This window comes from Hylobates moloch, unplaced genomic scaffold (genome assembly GCF_009828535.3).
Source record: "Hylobates moloch isolate HMO894 unplaced genomic scaffold, HMol_V3 SCAFFOLD_6, whole genome shotgun sequence".
In the NCBI taxonomy this organism is placed as follows: Eukaryota; Metazoa; Chordata; class Mammalia; order Primates; family Hylobatidae; genus Hylobates; species Hylobates moloch.
Genome location: NW_026652281.1, coordinates 109,087,789 through 109,106,741, shown reverse-complemented (window position 1 = coordinate 109,106,741; position 18,953 = coordinate 109,087,789). Strand labels below are relative to the sequence as shown.

Here is an 18,953-nt window from a genome sequence, read left to right as displayed (position 1 = left end):
CTAAATGAAGCTTTAGTGCTTGATAGATTGCAGCACAACATGTCTTAAGCTGTAGCATAAAAACATGTCACCTGGGGTCTTGTTAAAATGTGGATTCTGATTCATAGGGCAGGGTGGGTCTGAAACCCCCGTTTCTAATAAGCTCCCAGGTGATGCTGATGCCATAGGATCTCAGACTGCTCATTGAGTAGTGGGGCTGTGCAGAGTGATGTTCTAGAAGTGCCCAAACCTATACTCTCTCTAATAAACAGACAATGCCAACACAAGCCAGCTAATAAATGCAGACAGGAAAAACTGCAAGGAATTTATTTGCTTATTAGTTGAACCAGAATTTGAATATCAAACTATAAGCTCCTTAAGAGTAGAGACTTCCTTGTTAATTTTGAAACTCCAGGGATCAGCATGCCTGGAACATGTACTTGGTGCTCAATACATATTCATCGAGTGAACACATGAATAAATGGAAGGATGGATGCCATGACTGAGCCAGGCATGCTAGAGCATACAGTCATGAAGAGGAGAGTCAGTCCTAAATTCTCAGGGAGCTAACCAACCTGTTATTTAAATTTACTCTCATTTAAAACAAATGACCCAGTAGCCAACACTTGTCAACACCTCACTGCTGTTTCTCCCACCTGCCATCAAGTCTTCCACATCATTGTCCTTGATGATCTCTGTGAACTCAGAGATACTTATGTCTTCCTGGCTGGTGGAGGCCACCAGCCCGTGGATGTTGTCCAAGGTGATGTCATCCTTATAGCCCTCTCCCACCATGTGGATGTTGGTCTCCTCATATTGGTTGTTGATCACTGACAAGTGGATGATACCTCTCAACCTCCCAACCTTCTGGGAGTGGAAAAAGACATCAAATTCAGCTATATCTCCAGGAGAAACAACCAAGGAGGCTGTGTGAGCTTTCTTTGCTGCAAAGAGAAGAGAGAAGATAAGATTTAGAACCAGTTTCAAGAAATGTGTATCTATAAAGACCCCTGTTGAAGGGAAAGTAACCCTAGAATGGGAACGAGCCTTAGCTAGAGGCCAGTGGTGACGAGACTGGGCATTCCCCTCTGGCTGGGCCTTGAGTGGTCCCCTAACGAAGCAGCTACTGAGATCCACTGCCCTCTAGAAGCACCCTCCCCATACTTACCTTTTTCATGTGGTTTGTTTTCCTCTGTGATGTAGATGTATGAGGTGGTGGGCTTCCCTTTCAGGGAGAAGACTCCTAGCTCATCCTGCAGGTCAACATGCAGCTGGCAGAAGGAAGGCAGGGATGAATGCTAGGCTTACAGGCTGCTCATGGGCTTTGAGTCTGGGGTGAGATATTGTGCTGCGTTTGGGGCAGGACCCCAAAAAGGTATTGTGCCTAATATTCACTTTTTTGAATTTCTTATTAAGAGAGAGAAATAATAAATATTAGACCTAGAGAGGACAGAAGAACATTCAGTCAGATCAGCCCTTGTTATCTGAGTGAGGAACCAGAGGTTCAAGGAGTATGCAGAACTTTCCAGATCACGTAAGTAGATAGGGTCAAAATGTGGTTGCCAACACCTCTGTCATTACCAGAGGCAGTTATAAAATATATGCTAGGCTAACAAAATGGAAATGAATACTTGTAATGCTATAAGGGCCTGCATTGATGTCAATTCCTAAAAACCAGTATCTCCTAGGTGCTATGCATTAGTTTAGTTGCCTGATAGTGTCATGTTAAGCATCCTACCACGATAAGAGAAAAAACAAGGTGGGCATTTGACCTACTTGGAGAAAGTGGTGCTTTCTGGCCCATTGTAAGGAAGATAAGACTAAAGCCATGCATCTGATTTCGGATGTGAGACATCAGCAGGCATTGTTAGAAGACAGTAATGCTGGCACCGTCGTGAAAAAGATTGAATAATATAAAATATGAGACATGGAGAAGGCAGAAATAGTGATATCACATGGGAAGCTTCTGAGATAAAAAATTATGTATTTAGAAACAACTTTAATAAGAAACTATATGGAAGAATTATACGTAAGAATATTGACATAAAAGATCTAAATAAATGGGTGGAAATCCTAAATGTTCCTGGTGGAGAGTCTAAATACTCTGCAAGCAGAAATCCTCCCAGATTCAGAGGCTTCCCGATGGGATTTTTAAAGGAACATTATAAAATATTTATAAAGCTTATCTGAGAGATTAATAGGTGAAAATTGTTAAGAAAAATAGCAAAAACAGAGTAGGTGGATAGGAATTCACTGAACTAGATGCTAAAACATATTATAAAGCCATAATAATGGAAACAATGCAGGGCAATGGTAAATTAGGTAACCTGAACTCAAGGCAACAACAATTGCTAGACTAAATATATAAAAAAATTTTTTTTAAAAGCATAACAGAGCTACAAAGAGAATGAGGAGTAAATAGACCAGGATCTGTGAGAGTATAGAAATCCAGCAAGGTTAGTCTCACTTTCTGGGTGGTTTTGTCTGCCCAGAACATTTGCCAATCAGGAAAAGGTAGACAGGAGGCTTGTCTGCACTTTTTTTTTTTTTTTTTTTCTAATTTTGATATGGAATCTCACTCTGTCACCCAGGCTGGAGCACAGTGGCGAAATCTTGGCTCACTGCAACCTCTGTCTCCCGGGTTCTGGCGATTCTCCTGCCTCAGCCTCCAGAGTAGCTAGGATTACAGGCACGAGTCACCACGCCCAACTAATTTTTGTATGTTTTTAGTAAAGACGGGATTTTACCATGTTGTCCAGGCTGGTCTCTAAATCCTGATATGCCCACCTCAGCCTCCCAAGGTGCTGGGATTACAGGCGTTGTCTGCACTTTTGATGGTCTTTTGGTGCTAAGAGGGCAAAAGTTCAAGGCCTGTGGAAGGTGAGAATGCTTTCTTCTGGGCTGGGACCTCATAAGATGAAAGGTGAGCTGGATATAAACCAGCTTTCCCAAGGATGGCAATCCTGCTCTGAGTCATCTGGGTAATCCAGAAAATCTCAAACCCTAACACTGGCTTAAGGTGAACCTGAATTTCTAGTGCCCCCAAGTGTTTGGCAGAAGCAAATGAAAATTGCCTCTGAAGAAAAATATGATCCTTAGTTTAATGATTTCTAAATAACTTTTACAATATAATACCCAACACATGAACAGAAGATAACCAGGCACATGAGGAGGCAGGGCAACATGGGCAAAGATGAGTAGAAATAGTAGAAAAAGATGAGTAGAAATACCAGAAAGAGCCACAATGACTTTGGATTTTGGAATTATCTGGTATAGACTGTAAAATGGCTATGATTACTGTGTCCAAGAAATAAAAGTTATGTCTGACAATTTCAGCTAGAAACTGTAAACATGAATTATTCAGATTTTTAGAACAGCCTAATAGAAATTCTAAGACTGAAAAATATAATAACTTAAGGACTTAATGGAAACTTTAACAGTAGATTCAATACAGCTAAAGGGAGAGTTAATAAACTGAAAACAGGTCAAAAGAAATTATGCAGAATGAAACCCAGAGGAAAAGTGAGTGGAAAATATAGTGAGACTGGAGACACAGAAGATACAGTGAGAAGGTCTTCTATATATTTAATTATCATCCCAGAAGTACAGATTAGAGAGAATGAAACAGAAACAATATTTAAAGACATGTCTAGAAATTTTCCAAAATTGACTTAACTTTAATCCACAGAATCAAGAAGTCTAGTGAATTCTAACAAGGATAAATTAAAAGAAATCCACACCTGGGCATTATCACAGTAAAACTGTAGAAAACAAAGTGAAAATGTAAAAGGCAGTCAGAAAAAAAGAATGCCTTAAAGTAGCAGTCCCCAACCTTTTTGGCACCAGGAACTGGTTTCGTGGAAGACAATTTTTCCATGGACCAGGCAATGGGGAATGGTTTTGGGTTGAGACTGTTACATTTCAGATAATCAGGCATTAGATTCTTATAAGGAGCACACAACCTAGATCCCTCACACGTGCAGCTCAAAATAGGGTTCGCACTCCTATGAGAATCTAATGCTACTGCTGATCTGACAGGAAGGGAGCTCAGGTGGTAATGTGAGTGAAGGGGAGTGGCTGTAAATACAGATGAGCTTTTGCTCATGGGTCTGTGGCCTGGGGGCTGGGGACCCCTGTCTTAAAACATTTTAGACTTATAGCTGAAACTCAGCAGTTAACAATGGAAACCGGAATACATTGGAATAATATCTCCCATTGGCTGAAAGAAAACAACTGCCAAACCAGAACTCTATAGCTAGTAAAAACGATGTTTACAATGAAGGAGAAATAGAGACTTCACCACCAGCAAACCCACATTAAGGAAATACTAAACAGTATTCTTCAGTTGGTAGGAAAAGGGTCTAAGATGGTGATATGGTTTGGCTGTGTCCCCATCCAAGTCTTATCTTGAATTGTAGCTCCCATAACTCCCACATGTCGTGGGAGGGACCTGGTGGGAGGTAAATGAATCATGGGGGTGCGTCTTTCCCAGGTTGTTCTCGTGATAGTGAATAAGTCTCACAAGATCTGATAGTTTTATAAATGGGAGTTCCCCCGCACAAGCTCCCTTGCCTGCCACCATGTAAGACATGTCTTTCTCCTCCTTTGCCTTCCACCATGATAGTGAGGCCTCCCCAGCCATGTGGAACTGTGAGTCCTCTTTTTTCTTTATAAATTACCCAGTCTCAGGTATGTCTTTATTGGTAGCATGAGAACTGACAAATACAGATGGAAAATTGGAGACCCAGGAATAAAGAGCAATAAAAATGATTAATAAATGAGTAAACCTAAATGGGCCATAAATGTATAAACAATAAGAACAACAGCAGCAAGAACAACAGCAGCAATGTCTTGTAGGGTTTAAAATATTTAGAGAATCCCAAGCCTTCCACAAGTTGTTCCATTACTGTATCCTTTCATTTTTATCTTCCTTGCTCTTCTACCTATACCTATGCTCTCATGAAGCTGGGTGCTTACTAGCTCCTGTAGTAGTGTGCACATTTTGTTTTGTTTTGTTTTTTGGCTTCTGCACCTTTAAAGCTTTCTCTCTCTTTCTGGTTTGCATGGACTGCCAAATGCCCACTGAAGGCATTGCTGAAACCCAACTCCTTCAATGAGCCCTGTTCAAATGTCATTTACAGTGAATTTTCCCTTTATTGTCTAGATGGGAATAGATCTTTTTCAAAAGTCCTACAGTCCCTTGTAGAGCACAATACATCACTTTTTTTGTAAAATAAAACCACAATTTAATCATTGAATCAAAATACATTTGGATGTTGTATTTTCCACCCCTACTGAAGTTTCTTTTTTTTTTTTTTTTTGAGACGGAGTCTCGCTGTCACCCAGGCTGGAGTGCAGTGGCGCGATCTCGGCTCACTGCAAGCTCCACCTCTCGGGTTCATGCCATTCTCCTGCCTCAGCCTCCTGAGTAGTTGGGACTACAGGCGCCCACCACCACGCCTGGCTAATTTTTGTATTTTTAGTAGAGACGGGGTTTCACCGTGTTAGCCAGGATGGTCTCGATCTCCTGACCTCATGATCCGCCCGCCTTGGCCTCCCAAAGTGCTGGGATTACAGGCGTGAGCCACCGCGCCCGGCCTGAAGTTTCTTTTATCGTCTTACCCTCATTGCAAATGCAATGTTCATTACAGAAAACAATTAAAAAATAAAGAAGATATTAAGAACACCCATAATCCTATCCACTCAGCTTGGTGCACATCACTGCACACTGCCTTGGACAGTAGTTAATGATGATGGTATATTGTGGAATCCAGTTTCCTACTTTCTTTGAGGACAAATATCATGCCAGATTCCCCTCTGCATGTCTTTGACACATAGATTAACGTATGTGGATCAACAGAGAAGTCCTCATACATTAGGCATGGCAGAGGCCCCAGTGGCAGAAGTGTAACTTCTGGATTCTTCTCCCTTTCAGCCTCATGCTTCGCCCTCGAGTATTACCTGGGCAGGGAGGACGCCATTGTTCTTGAGGATGAGAGGCAGCTTCTCTGAATGACCAAGCAGAAGCCTCTTAAAGAGGAGCAAGGGGTTTCCATATTGGTTATGAAGAATTGGCCGCACAACCGTCACTCGAGGGAGGTTCCCCTCACCAGCGATGTCAAACACGAGGCCTCGGCTCTTGGCCAGGGTGCTGTAGGGGACAGGAAGATTGTAGCCTGTCAGCCTGGCATGGTGGGAATGACACTCCCTACAGAGTGTGGCCTGCAGCCCTGCCGGAGGAGAGGGAGCTGGGAGCTGGTACCTGGGCAAGCCATCCAAGGTAGCCTCAAAGATGCACTGGTAGTTCTGCATGATCTGCGGGGTGAAGGACACCGTGGCAAAGGCATGGGAATGGCTGGCAAGGCACATCTTGCTGGGTTCCACTTCAAAAATGTCGATGATGCGGGCAAAGGGCTGGTGATGAGGGCAGAGACCAGAGTGTGTCAGCATCTTTGTATTCTCACAAGGCTTACTCCTTATTTTCAAGAGCCCCCCCACCTCTCATCTAAGTGCTCTGTCTGGTGGACATGCTCCACTGCTTGCAGGGTGAGGGGCCCTGAAGGGAACAGCCTGGGACCCACCCCTGAATGATGCCTGGCTAGATTTGGCTAGACCTATGATTTTTGACTCAAATTGATGAACTAAGCCAGGAATCCAGACATTCTCCCTGCTACCCCACCCCTGTCAACTAAATTGGGATGCCTAAAGATTGGTGTTGGTTGGTTTTTAAATTCTTTTTGTGACAGGATCTTGCTCTGTCACTCATGTTGGAGTGCAGTGGCATGATCATGGCTCACTGCAGCCTCGATCTCCTGGACCCAGGCAATCCTCCCACCTCAGCCTCCCAAGTAGCTGGGACTACAGGTGTGTGCCACTATGCCCAGCTAATTTTTTTTTTTTTTTTTTTGTACATATGGGGTTTCATCATGTTTCCCAGGCTGGTCTCATACTCCTGGGCTCAAGTAATCTGCCTGCCTCGGCCTCCCATAGTGCTGGGATTACAGGTGTGAGCCACTGTGCCGGGCCGGTGCTGGTTGTTAAAATGTGGAGCTGAGCTGGGAGCTGGCTGAATCACATGCAAGATGAGAAAGCTGGATGAGAGAATGGAGCAGTGGAAACCCTGTGAGAGAGACATGTGGCCCCTGGGAGATGGACAGAGCATCCGCTGGTCTTCTAAAGGGCGAACTTCAGGTGATGGTGCCAGTCCCAAGGAGTCCTGGCCACATGATGTGTTCTGACCTGTGTCTGAGGTGTCCGATTCACTGCAGTAAGCCTTGCTTTGTTTGGGCTAATCTGAGAGGGTTTCTGCTCCTTGTAACTCCAAGAGCCTTGGCTAGAACAACCTCCCACAGCACTTTATCTGTTCCCATCTTGTGGCAGTGTTTTGGGACTGTAGGGAGCCCTGGCATGGCCTTAAGAGGATTTTTCATTCTCTTGGGAAGTAGGCGGGATTCAAGACTGACTATTCCCTCTTGTTCTTAAACTGAGGGCACTCCAGTTTCTCTTTGCTTTTTCCAAGGGATAGCTGTCAAGTCCACAAACTAGGGTGGAGGAGAACAAGTGATGTCTGCAAATCCTCTTATAATATGTCTCTCTTTAGAAATCAGACTTGTGGCTGGGTACGGTGGCTCACTCTTGTAATCCTAGCACTTTGGGAGGCTGAGGTGGGAGGATCACTTGAGCCTAGGAGTTTGAGACCAGCCTGGCCAACATGGTGAAACCCTGTCTCTACAAAAAATACAAAAACTAGCCAAGCATGGTGGTGCGTGCCTGTAGTCCCAGCTACTCAGGAGGCTGAGGTGGGAGGATCACTTGAGCCCAGGAAGTTGAGGCTGCAGTGAGCCATGATGGTGCCATTGCACTCCAGCCTGGGCAACAAGAGTGAGACTGTCCCCCCGCCCCCAAAAAAATCAGTCTTGCTCACTTTTTATGTTTTTAGTACAGAATAGGGAGAAAGCTGCCCCTTAGTATCCCAAATAAGATCAGAGAATAGGCCAGGCGCAGTGGCTCATGCCGGTAATCCCAGCACTTTGGGAGGCCGAGGCGGGTGGATCACGAGGTCAGGAGATTGTGACCATCCTGGCTAACACGGTGAAACCCCGTCTCTACTAAAAATACAAAAAATTAGCCGGGCGTGGTGATGGGTGCCTATAGTCCCATCTACTTGGGGGGCTGAGGCAGGAGAATGGCGTGAACCTGGGAGGCAGAGCTTGCAGTGAGCTGAGATCATGCCACTGCACTCCATCCTGGGTGACAGAGCAGACTCTGTCCCCCCTAAAAAAAAAAAAAAATCAGAAAATAATGGCTGGGTGTCACCAGGGCCTGAAGGAAGTCATAAAAGGGATTATGTAGTCTCCCCAACCATACCCCTCTGCGTTGACATTCCCCAGGAATGCACACTCCATATGTAGCTCTAGGGTGATACCAACACCCTTGGTGACTTCCCCACCACCCTCAGCTGTGAACAATGCCAGCTGTGGGGCCTGAGGACCTCCTGGGCCCAGATTCTACTTTTGGGCAGAGAACAGAAGCAGCCGTCATAAAACTAGAATAATTGCTGCACGTTGGATTGGAAATTAAGGGTGACGGAAACTCATTGATTAAGACCTCTCTTGGTATCCTGAATTTTCTGTTCTGCCACGAAAAAAAGTATGATCTGACTCAGAGAGAAAAGGCAGTTTCAAGCCTGGCAGACCGCTGAGATGGGCAATTATTTCACCTTGTATATGGATGAAGCTTGGCTTTAAGCCCAGCCCGATATTCTCAGGCTCTGGGACCTAGGGGAAGGATTTAGCTTTTAAAGCCTCAGTTTCCCTAACTATAGAATTGGGATAATAATACAAAGTCGGAAGAGTTGTTGTGAGGGCAAAAGGAGGCAGTAAATATAAATCACTTAGCACAGTGCTTGTAATATGGGAAGGGCTGAAACATGCTCACCATTTCACCTTATCCTCAGAATCTGATGCCCCCAAATCTCCCTTACCAGCAGAATATGCAGCTGGAGGCAGGCCTGTCTGGAGCTAGCGCTCACTTTAGCCTCTCCCCACCACGCTTTGTCTATTTTAGGCACGTAGTGAGCATTCAATGGAGGAATGCGGTTTGCTCGTCCATGCGTACTTATCACAAAGGTACCCGGAGGAGACACCCACCGGGACAAATGTATCACCACTGGCCTAGGGGAAAGCCCCTAGTTACTTCACATAACTTCCAGCAGGGCCAGATAATTTCCACTCACGCATTCAGGCTCCAGAGCAGAGGATGCTGAGAGCCCTGTTTCCAGCTTTATGCCAACCACAGTGGGCCAGGGGCCATTGGGAGCATCTTACCTTATTGGAGATAGGCCTGACTACAATGTTGACATCACAGGCGATCTTTCCCACGTTGCTGATCTTGAAACGAGCCTTGGCTTGGCGGCCCACCAGGACATTGCAGAAGATGAACTTGTTCTCGTCCTCGACGAACAGCCCCCCGCTCTCTATGGTCTGCAGCATGTGGTGCAGGTTGGCGCTGGTACATATCTGGTGCTCTTCAAATATCAAGGCGTTGTTTTCGGTCACGAAGGCTGCGGAGTGAAGGGGAGAGTATGAGATGCTGCCTGATTGCTGGATTCCCGTTTTGTAATTCCTAATTTGGAGCTCTGGATTCTCGCAAAGGAGAATCGTGGAGGACACATAGGGGAAGTCATGCAAGGGAGTGTGAGGGATGGGAAACATTCTGTCTTGTCTTCCTCTTTTGTACAGTCCTTGCTGGTTGCCACACTCCAGTGAGCATTTTTCTCCCAATGGTATAAGATCCAAGATCTGGGGTGTGCTATGGAGGGAAGGAGGCAACTGGCCCACTATGCTTCAAGGCTCCAGGGGTCCTATCATCAAAGCATGAGGCATTCTCTTTGCACCTCATCTGCCCTCCTGCTGGGTTACAGATTTTGCATGCTCAGTAACTGAACATTGTTCTCTGTGGACATGTTGCCCACCGGGAGTGGCCTGGCCGTGAACGGGACCCAGTGGTCCTGGGTCCTGTGCCACAGCCCATCCCATCATGATTCTCAGATAACACTATTCATCTGGGAATCCAGGACCAGCCTCCTGGGAGTGTGAAGCTGCACCTCCTCCCTTAGGTATATGCCCTGGAAAAACACAACTGAAGACACTAGAGGAAGTTCTAGGACCCCAAAGGAAGTAGCCCAGCCATGTCTGCCAGACAACTTTGGAAAAACTTGCAAGAAAGAAGGTAGAAGTGTTACAGATGAAGGTCTTTTATTTATATATATATATTTTTGAGATGGACTCTCGCTCTGTTGTGGAGTACAGTGGCGTGATCTCGGCTCACTGCAAACTCCACCTCCTGGATTCAAGTGCCTCCTGAGTAGCTGGGATTACAGGCATGTGCCACCACACCCAGCTAATTTTTTGTATTTTTAGTAGAGACAGGATTTTGTCATGTTGGCCAGGCTGGTCTCAAACCCCTGACCTTAGGTGATCTGCCTGCTTCGGCCTCCCGAAGTGCTGGGATCACAAGGGTGAGCCACTGCACCTGGTCTCAGATGAACATCTTTTAAGTGGTGTTGTCCAATGTGAGTGGTCAGTACCTGGTAGACAGGCTTCAGCCAGCAAAGTGTAAGGAATGCCGGCAGGGTGGGCTGCAGGGTCTCGGCCGGAGATATCGATGGCTATAAACTCCTCACACTTTCCCATGGGATCAGCCACACAGTCAACGTTGATGACCTGCTGTCCTCCAGAAGGGATGGAGCCAAAACCAGGGTACACGGTGAACATTCCATGGGCGAAGCGGGCCTGCAGGACAAGGGTGGGAGGGATAGGAGGCTTGGAGGCAGAGTGAGTGACAGCCAGACTATGGGGGCTGTGAGGTGGTGTGGAGACGGGGAGGGACACGTGGGCTTCTTCTCACAGGCACTCTCTGGGCCCTCTCTCCTCTCCTCCTGGAGGGACAGAGGGCCTGGGATGGGCAGGGGGTCTTCAGTGATAGGCTTCTCTCTCAGTGCTTCCTTCTATGCAAATTCCTTCAGACCAATCGTGTTTGAACTAAGGGTTTAAGGGAACAGACAGACTCCACATCATATAGCACTTATTCAGCTGGGCATCTTGAAGCAGAGGGGTGCATAATGGAGTAGTGGGTGAGGTTATGGGCTTTTGAGTGAGAAACACCTGGGTTTGAATCCCAGCCCTGCTAAATATTGACTGTTTGACCTTAAACAAATGACTTCTCTGAGTTTCAGTTTGTTTATCTATAAAATGGAGCTAAAGCCCCAACCCCAGAGATTGCTGGAAGTTTAAATGAAAGAACAGGTGTGAAGCATGTAGCATAGCATCTGGTGTAGAATTAGTGCTAAAACAAACAAACAAGCAAAACAAAAAAAAACCCCAAAAAACAAAAAACAAAAACCAGGATGTTGGTGCAATCCTTAGATTAGATGTCCTGGCTCTTGTCTCTCCTGCTTGTAGTTTTCCGGATGACTGTGGAATGTGTTGACAATGCAGTGACCTGAGATAAGGGAAGGGTCTGGAACAGCCCAGGCTCTGTTCTCATCCTTCCTAGAACAGAATGTCCTGCGGTGCTTCAGCTCAGAGATCCACATTTCCTCTGGAGCACAAAATCCAGGACAGAATGCTTTTGGTGTCCTTCAGCTGCAGTGTGAAGTGAGGCATGCATAGACAGGACTTCATCTGTCCAAGGCAGCTTTCTTGAGCCTTGGGGGACCAGCTGTCCATGAATACGAGGCTTCTATTGGTTCTTGCTACCTATCTGTGAGTGATAACTTGCTTTGCGGGACTTGTGTGAGTGTTCTGCTGCATTGGACTCATACCCTGGCAGTTGGATTTGTGCAAAACCTTTGGCAGCTGGGGTTTGTGAAGGACCTCCTGCCAGATCTAGGAACCACAGCAGAAATTAGTGCTGTCTAGTGGCACTCTTCACACAGGCATCTGTGTGGATGCAGCCCCTAGCATTGTGCAGTGTGACCGCACAGACATACATGGAAGCTGCTATTAACTAACTTGGTCACTATTTACTGAATACCTACAATGTGCTAGGAGATGTCCTGGGCACTGGTGATTCCCAGATAAACCATCCTGACAGAAGAGAAGGTTGGAGAATAGTAGAAAATGGCATGATGTTGTCTCAAAGGAGCAAGGGTGAGGGCAAAGCACAGCTGAAATGAGTGGAACTGAGGTAGCAGAAAGCTAGGAGAAACGGAAGCAGTCAGAGAAAGAGGTCTTGGAAATCAAGGATTCAGAAGCACCTCAGTTTCTTGTGATGCAAGATCCAGGCTGTGACCATTAAAATAAGTTGCCAATGTAGAGGAGAGGATAAGTTCATTGCAACTGAAAGGCAGAGTGCTGGAGAGGCTGTTTCACTGAAGGCTGAGAAGATATGGTAGGCAAAGAAGGAAAAAAAAACTGTAGAAGAGATGAGAGTTACAGAAACGTATGTAGAAAATTATGTATGTTAATGAAATAGAAGCCTTTGCTTGACAAGTGGAAACCACTTGAAAAGACATAAAAACCAACATGTAGAAAACCCAGTTCCCTTCAATCAATAATTATTGCTGTTCATAGAGTGCAGAATACCTGCTTCTCTCAGTGCCTTCAATGCAGAGGTGGTGGCTGGAGCTGCAGTGGCCACCTTGGAACCATGAGGGAAAGGCCAAGAGAATCACAAGCAACAATAAACTATTAAAACAACACCAGCAATTGCCTACCCCATTTAAATATGCCATATTTGTTTAAACCACTAACGTTGGATTTTCTGCTATCTGCAGCCAAACGTGATTCTGATACATAAATCAAGCACCTCTTCCTCTGTGAAGCCTTCAATGACTCTTCACAGCTACCCGGAACAGCAAGACTTCATTCTTCAATTTTTCTAGAGTCTATCCATGTACATGCACCTCAATTATAGTACACGCACCTCAATTATAGTATTTACCATCTTGCTTAACAACTGCTCATTCACCTGCTTTTTATAAAGAATTCCTATTGTCTGCCTTCAAGTTCACTGATTCTTTCCTCTACCCCGCTCTGTCTAAAATATTTCCTCTCCATCCATTTAAAACCATATCAGACAGTATTATATAGTTTTGCTTCCATTGACAAACATAATTTAGAAAACCCAGGAAGAGAAGTAAGGTCTACTGAATTTACCTACATTATTGCTTACCATGTTTTTTTCTTCCTTGTTGATGTTCCATGATTTTATCTTCCGTTATTTACTTTCTGTTTTGAGAATTTCCTTTAGCCATTCTTTAGGGTAAGTCTACTGGTGACAAATTCTTTTAGCTTTATTTCATTTGAGAAAGTCGATTTCTCATTTATCCCTGAGAAATATTTTTGCCGGATATAAGATTCTGGGTTCACAGTTTTTGGTTCTCCACACTTGAAAATATCGTGCCACTTTCTTTTGGGTTGCTATGGTTTTTGTAAGAAATCTGCTGTCATTCAAGGTTCATTTCTCTCTTGATGTGTTCAAAATTTTTTTTTCTTTTCTTTAATTTTCAGAAGTTTGACTATGATGTGTGTTGGTAAGGATTTCTTTTGGTTTTTCCTATTTGGGTTTGCTCAGATTCTTGAGTCTGTAGGTTTACATCTTTTGCCAAATTTGAAAAGTTTTCTGTCATTATTCCTTTGAGTACCTTTTCAGTCCCACTCTCTTTTGTAACTCTTTCTGGAACTCCAATGACAAGAGCATTAGATCTTTTGTTATGGTTCCACAGATCCCTGAGCATCTATTCATTTTATCTCATTAGACTTAAATAGACTTTCAAGAGACTCAAAACAGAGTCTACTTTCTCTCTTTTGTTTAGACTGGGCAGAATAATGGCCTCCGCAAGATGTCCACATCCTAATCTCTGGAACCTGTGAATATGTTACCTTACACAGCAAAAGGACTTGTTTGACATGGTTACATTAAGAACCTTGTGATGAGGAGATTATTCTGGATTATAATGGGCCCAATGTAATCACAAGGGTCCTTAGAAATGGAAGAGAGTTAGAAGGAGATATGACTATGGAGGAGGTTGGAGTAATGTGATGTGAGAAGGATTCGATCCTCTGTTGCTGGCTTTGAGGATGATAGAAGGGGACTACAAGCCAAGGAATGTGGGCTGCCTCTAGAAGCTAAAAAAACAATGAAAAGGATTCTTTCCTGGTGTCTCCAGAAAAGAATACAGCCCTTCCAACACCTTGATTTTAGCACTTCTGACCTACAGAACTATAAAATAAAAAATGCGTAATACTTTAAGCTTCTAAATTTGAGGTAATTTGCTGTGAGAACAATAAGAAACAAACACAGGAATCCCTATTGTCTGTCTTCAAGTTCACTGATTCTTTTCCTCTGTTCCCTCTGTGTTGTTGAGCCCATCCACTGAGTTCTAAATTTGTTTATTTATCTTCAATTCCCAAATCTCCATTTGCTTCTTCTCTACATCTTCTTTCTTTGCTGAGACATACTATTCTAAAAATTTTCCAGGCATGTTTATAATTGCTCATTGAAACATTTTCAGATAGAACTAACACCTCTCTCATCTCAGTGTTGTGATCTAGCATTTATCTATTTTCCTTCAGGTTGAATTCTTCCTGGTTCTTGGTATGATGAGTGATTTTCAACTGAAACCTGGACATTTTGGGTGTTACGCTATGAGACTCGGGATCTGATTTAAATCTTGTTTGGGCTGGCTTTCTTTTGGCACTGCCCTGACAGGGGCAGGTAGTACACTGCCTTGCTACTGCCAGATGGGGGCAGTAGTCCAGATTCCCCACTCAGACCCATCATTCCTGCTGGGCAGGGGTTGGTGTCCCAGCTCTCCACTAGTCCTCAACTGATACCTGCCTGGTGGGGACAGGTGAGTGCCTGTTACTGTTCTGCTGATGCCACGGGAGATGGAGGGGTCCTCTGACACCATTCCAGCAGGGGACGGGGGAATGTCTCATTACCACTAGGTTGGGGTGGATGTCATGGTTCCCCATGTGGTATCTCCACAAACAGCACTGGAGGTGGTGGGGAACGCTTGTTACCACCCATGGGAATGAAAGTCTTGGCTTGGTATTCGACCTTCTCCGACGCCACCCTGGCAAGGGGGTGGTGCACCTCATGACAGCTTGGAGAGGGTGGGGTCTAGACTCTCTATTTGGCCTTTGCTAGCAGAGGTGGCATGGGGCCAGATATTTTTCTTTGGTGTTTGGCTGGAGTAGAACAGTTATTATCTAGAAGTTTTCTGTCTTTCTAGGTTAACTGTCGTCTTCCGGTTACTGTCTGGAAGTTTTCTGTCTTTCTAGGGGCAACCTAGAAAGGCAGAAAGAAAGTAGGAGTAGGCTTCTGTTGGGGCTTGCTTTTTGTCTGTGTCTGTTGATGTTTTAGGGTTGCTGGCTGCTTCAGCACCCAGTCTGGGAGACATGAGGCAAAAAGAAAACTTGGGAACTCACCACATTGATCTTCCTTGGGTCCCAAAGTTCCTGGGGCTGGTCTGGTTTCTTCTCTCTACCTTTCAGAGTCTGAAGTCTGTTTTATACACGATGCCCAGGGTTTTTAGTTATACTTAGTTGGGAAGAATAGGGAAAAGTACATCTAGTTGATCTTACCAGAAGCAGAAATCCTCGAATCTCCTTTTATTTAAGCCTGTTTGAATGGGCTTCTCTTTCTTATAAGCAAATTATTCTTGATTAAAATACACATGAAGAGTAGAAACAATTTTAAGGCAGTGGTAAGCCAATGAAGGTTTTAAAGCAAAAGAGGATATCCAAATTAAAGGTCATAACATCTTAGCTTAACATGAAAGTGACATTTCGGTATAATTATTTCATATTCCTGCCATGATGGACTCAAATCCTATTATTCTAGGGAGGTATTTGGCGTCAAGAGCTAATTGGGAGTTGGCCTTACTGGGTATCTGTAAGAACAGGGAAAAGGACACACACCTGGCCTGTGGTGGTTACTTCTTTCTGAATCGTGTCAGAGAACTTGGCTGCTCTGGAAGAGCCAGTTTTGTAGAAGCTCTCGCTTTCTCGGGGTCTTGCATGTCTGATGTGGCTGGCTCTGATTAAAGAAGCAAGAGTATACTCTTAGGTTGCGGGGTGGGGGGTAACATTAGACACCACCTGTCTGTTTTCTTGCAAGGGCCCTTCTCCCAGGAATCGGGGAAGGGGCCCTTCTTTGCCCAAGAGGACACTGGAGTGGCATAGTTAGCTAGCTAATCACTGACCAAACTCATTTAACAATTGTAAGGAAACTAGGCGGTAATTATACTTATTAAATATGATTTATAGGGACACTGAAAATTACTGTAAGACGATAGTAATTTTTAAATGCCTACTTGAGTTCACTGGAAAGCAGTGTGTAGAAAATTACTTATGGATGCCAAATGTTTTACTTAATCTCATTTTAAAAAGTGAAATGGCAAATAAATTAAGCTCTGTTCTGTATCTTCACATTTATAGTTGTGATGTTTTTAAGGTTTAGTATAAGCAGTAGTTCAAATATAGGTCTTGGTAATTGTTCACTTGCCTTGAGTATCCAATAATTAGTTTGTCTAGAGACCAGTTCACCTAAAATATTCAAATGTATCTGAAATGCATCTTAAACTTTTGAGAATTTTATATATTCAAGCATTCACTTGCTTAATGACCAGAACACCTGAAGTTCAACCCCCTTTCGTGTGTTTTGCGTGAACTTGTGCATGCTAAAATAAAAAATAAATAAAAAACAATGTAAAGCAAAACAGAATTAAGTTATAATCATTATAGACATTACATTGTTACAAAATAAATTGTAAAAATATTCAGTTGAAATTAAATTAGGAAGAGATTTTACACAATTTAACTCTACATTTTAAAAAATGTTCAAACTTTGTCAAAACAGAAAAGAATAGCTACAGAAATATAAAACAACTACACTGTAAAGCCATACATCTTATTTAAAAGAATTAACTAGAAAGTCAAAATTAAATCAGAAGTGCCTCAGGAATCGGTAAAAACCATCCTTAATTTGTCCAAAAAAGAGTACAGCAGCCCAATGGAAGCCAAAAGCACTCAAAAGACAAATTGTTTTGGGTGAATTGATTGACAGCCTCCTTTTGAAGAACATGGAGTTTTGCTGTTGGAACAACTATTAAGGTAGCTTTGTGATGGTGTCTACATGGGGAGAAGGCAATAATAGCAACAGGCAATAACAATAACAGTCCCTGGTAGGCTGAAGGCATCACCGCACTTCCTCTTTTCCGTGCTTCCAGAGCAGCCCCACCATGAAGCACTGCTACGATTTCTTTTGATTTAGCTTCTTGTAATAATAATTTCTTGGCATTGTACAGAATGACATATAGGACAATGATCTAATAAGTCCTTCAGCACACCAGAAGCACCAGGACAACAGACAAAATTCCAGGCAGAAGACTATGTTTGTTCAACTAAAATTTATGATATATTCTACAGGAAATCTATGAAACCTGGAATCAGAAGATGTGGGCTCACATCAAGATCTACTGGTGATTTCGTGTATAATATTTATTTTTTATTTTTTTGAGACGGAGTCTCGCTCTGTGCCCAAACTGGAGTGCAGTGGCGCAATCTCGGCTCACTGCAACCTCTGCCTCTCGGTTCAAGTGATTCTCCTGCCTCAGCCTCCCGAGTAGCTGGGATTACAGGCATGTGCCACCACACCCGGCTAATTTTTGTATTGTTAGTAGAGATGGGGTTTCACCACGTTGGCCAGGCTGGTCTAGACCTCCTGATCTCAGGTGATCTGCCCGCCTCGGCCTCCCAAAGTGCTGGGATTACAGGTGTGAGCCACCGCGCCCAACTTTTGTGCATAATCTAAATGAGCCATTTCTAAATCTTACTGATCTCACCACAAAACGGGATTGGGTGAATTTAAGTAAGATATACAAAAGCTCTTTATAAAATATAAAGCATAAATTAAAGAGGGAATGGAATGAGTTAAGTAAATATTTGTCTTACGCTTTCTTTTGATGAATGGGGCTCTCCCCTGTCAGCTTATAAAGGGCGAACTTGAAGTCAGTAACACCTTGATTTTCTATGGTGAAGGTGGTGCTTTTACGAGTGCCACAGATCAAAGCTCCAAAGTTGATGACAGAGGAGGGGGTGATGTTGTATTTGGAATATACTGCATTCACGGAAAACTTAATTGGGATGCTGGCAATGAGTTCACCTCCTTCTGAAATATTGGGCTCAATAATCTAGAAAGGGAAGAAGAATGAGCAAGTCAGCCACTGCTGTAGCTACAGAATTCCCGTGATTATCTACCCCATTCCCTATTTTCATCATTGACATGAAGCCATGTTCTTTATTTCACTGTCTTTGTATTATTGCATCAACAATGATATTAGCAAACACTAAAACAGAGCTTACTGTGTACCAGCCAAGGGTCAACATAGCCAACTTTTCCTCAGGTTTTCAGTTCCCTTCTCTTCCTTTGCACTTGATGATGGGACTCAGCTTCCCTGCCTCTGATGCTCCCCAAAGACTTGGGGGTACATTTCCTCGCTGGATCTAATTCTGATGACTTTGCCTGCTAGTTAGGACAGAACCCCTGTGTATCCTATCCAGTTGCCACCCAGGCCAGCCCTCCCCTTTTCTTCCTGGAGCGTGGATTAGGCCATGTATCCTTCTTTGCAACAGGAGTCCCACGATCCTGCCATTGAGGCAGCCCCTCCCTTTGGAGCTCTCTTACCTGACAGCGCAGAACAGGCTGGTGCTCGATCTTCACTTCCTTTTTTGCACGGAAGAAAACTTGGACATTTGTGGGTTTTTCTGTTGGGGTCAGTGAACCCTTTTTGGGTTGGACTGAGATCATGGAATTTATATTAGGTGTTGAAATCCCTACAGAGTCCACGGAAAAGCTGAAAGACAAGAACAAAAAGTCAGCCTAAGTCATTATCCCCGGAACTCAAGATCCCAGAGAGGAGACTCTAGACAGTTGAGTGCCTGCTGTGTCTCCAGCCCTGTTTA

General features: G+C 44.0%; 1 protein-coding gene across 1 annotated transcript in view; it reads right to left on the bottom strand.

The window, feature by feature from the left end:
• The window catches only part of HYDIN (HYDIN axonemal central pair apparatus protein), a 397,956-nt gene that overhangs the window by 63,813 nt on the left and 315,190 nt on the right, over window positions 1–18,953 (bottom strand). The window contains exons 55-63 of the mRNA XM_032157850.2: window positions 18,676–18,844; window positions 17,943–18,181; window positions 15,909–16,026; window positions 10,568–10,772; window positions 9,306–9,541; window positions 6,242–6,393; window positions 5,941–6,130; window positions 1,148–1,250; window positions 636–923 (exon numbers count right to left, since the gene is read on the bottom strand). Coding sequence (XP_032013741.1) covers window positions 636–923; window positions 1,148–1,250; window positions 5,941–6,130; window positions 6,242–6,393; window positions 9,306–9,541; window positions 10,568–10,772; window positions 15,909–16,026; window positions 17,943–18,181; window positions 18,676–18,844 — 1,700 coding nt within the window. The remainder of the gene's footprint in view (window positions 1–635; window positions 924–1,147; window positions 1,251–5,940; window positions 6,131–6,241; window positions 6,394–9,305; window positions 9,542–10,567; window positions 10,773–15,908; window positions 16,027–17,942; window positions 18,182–18,675; window positions 18,845–18,953) is intronic.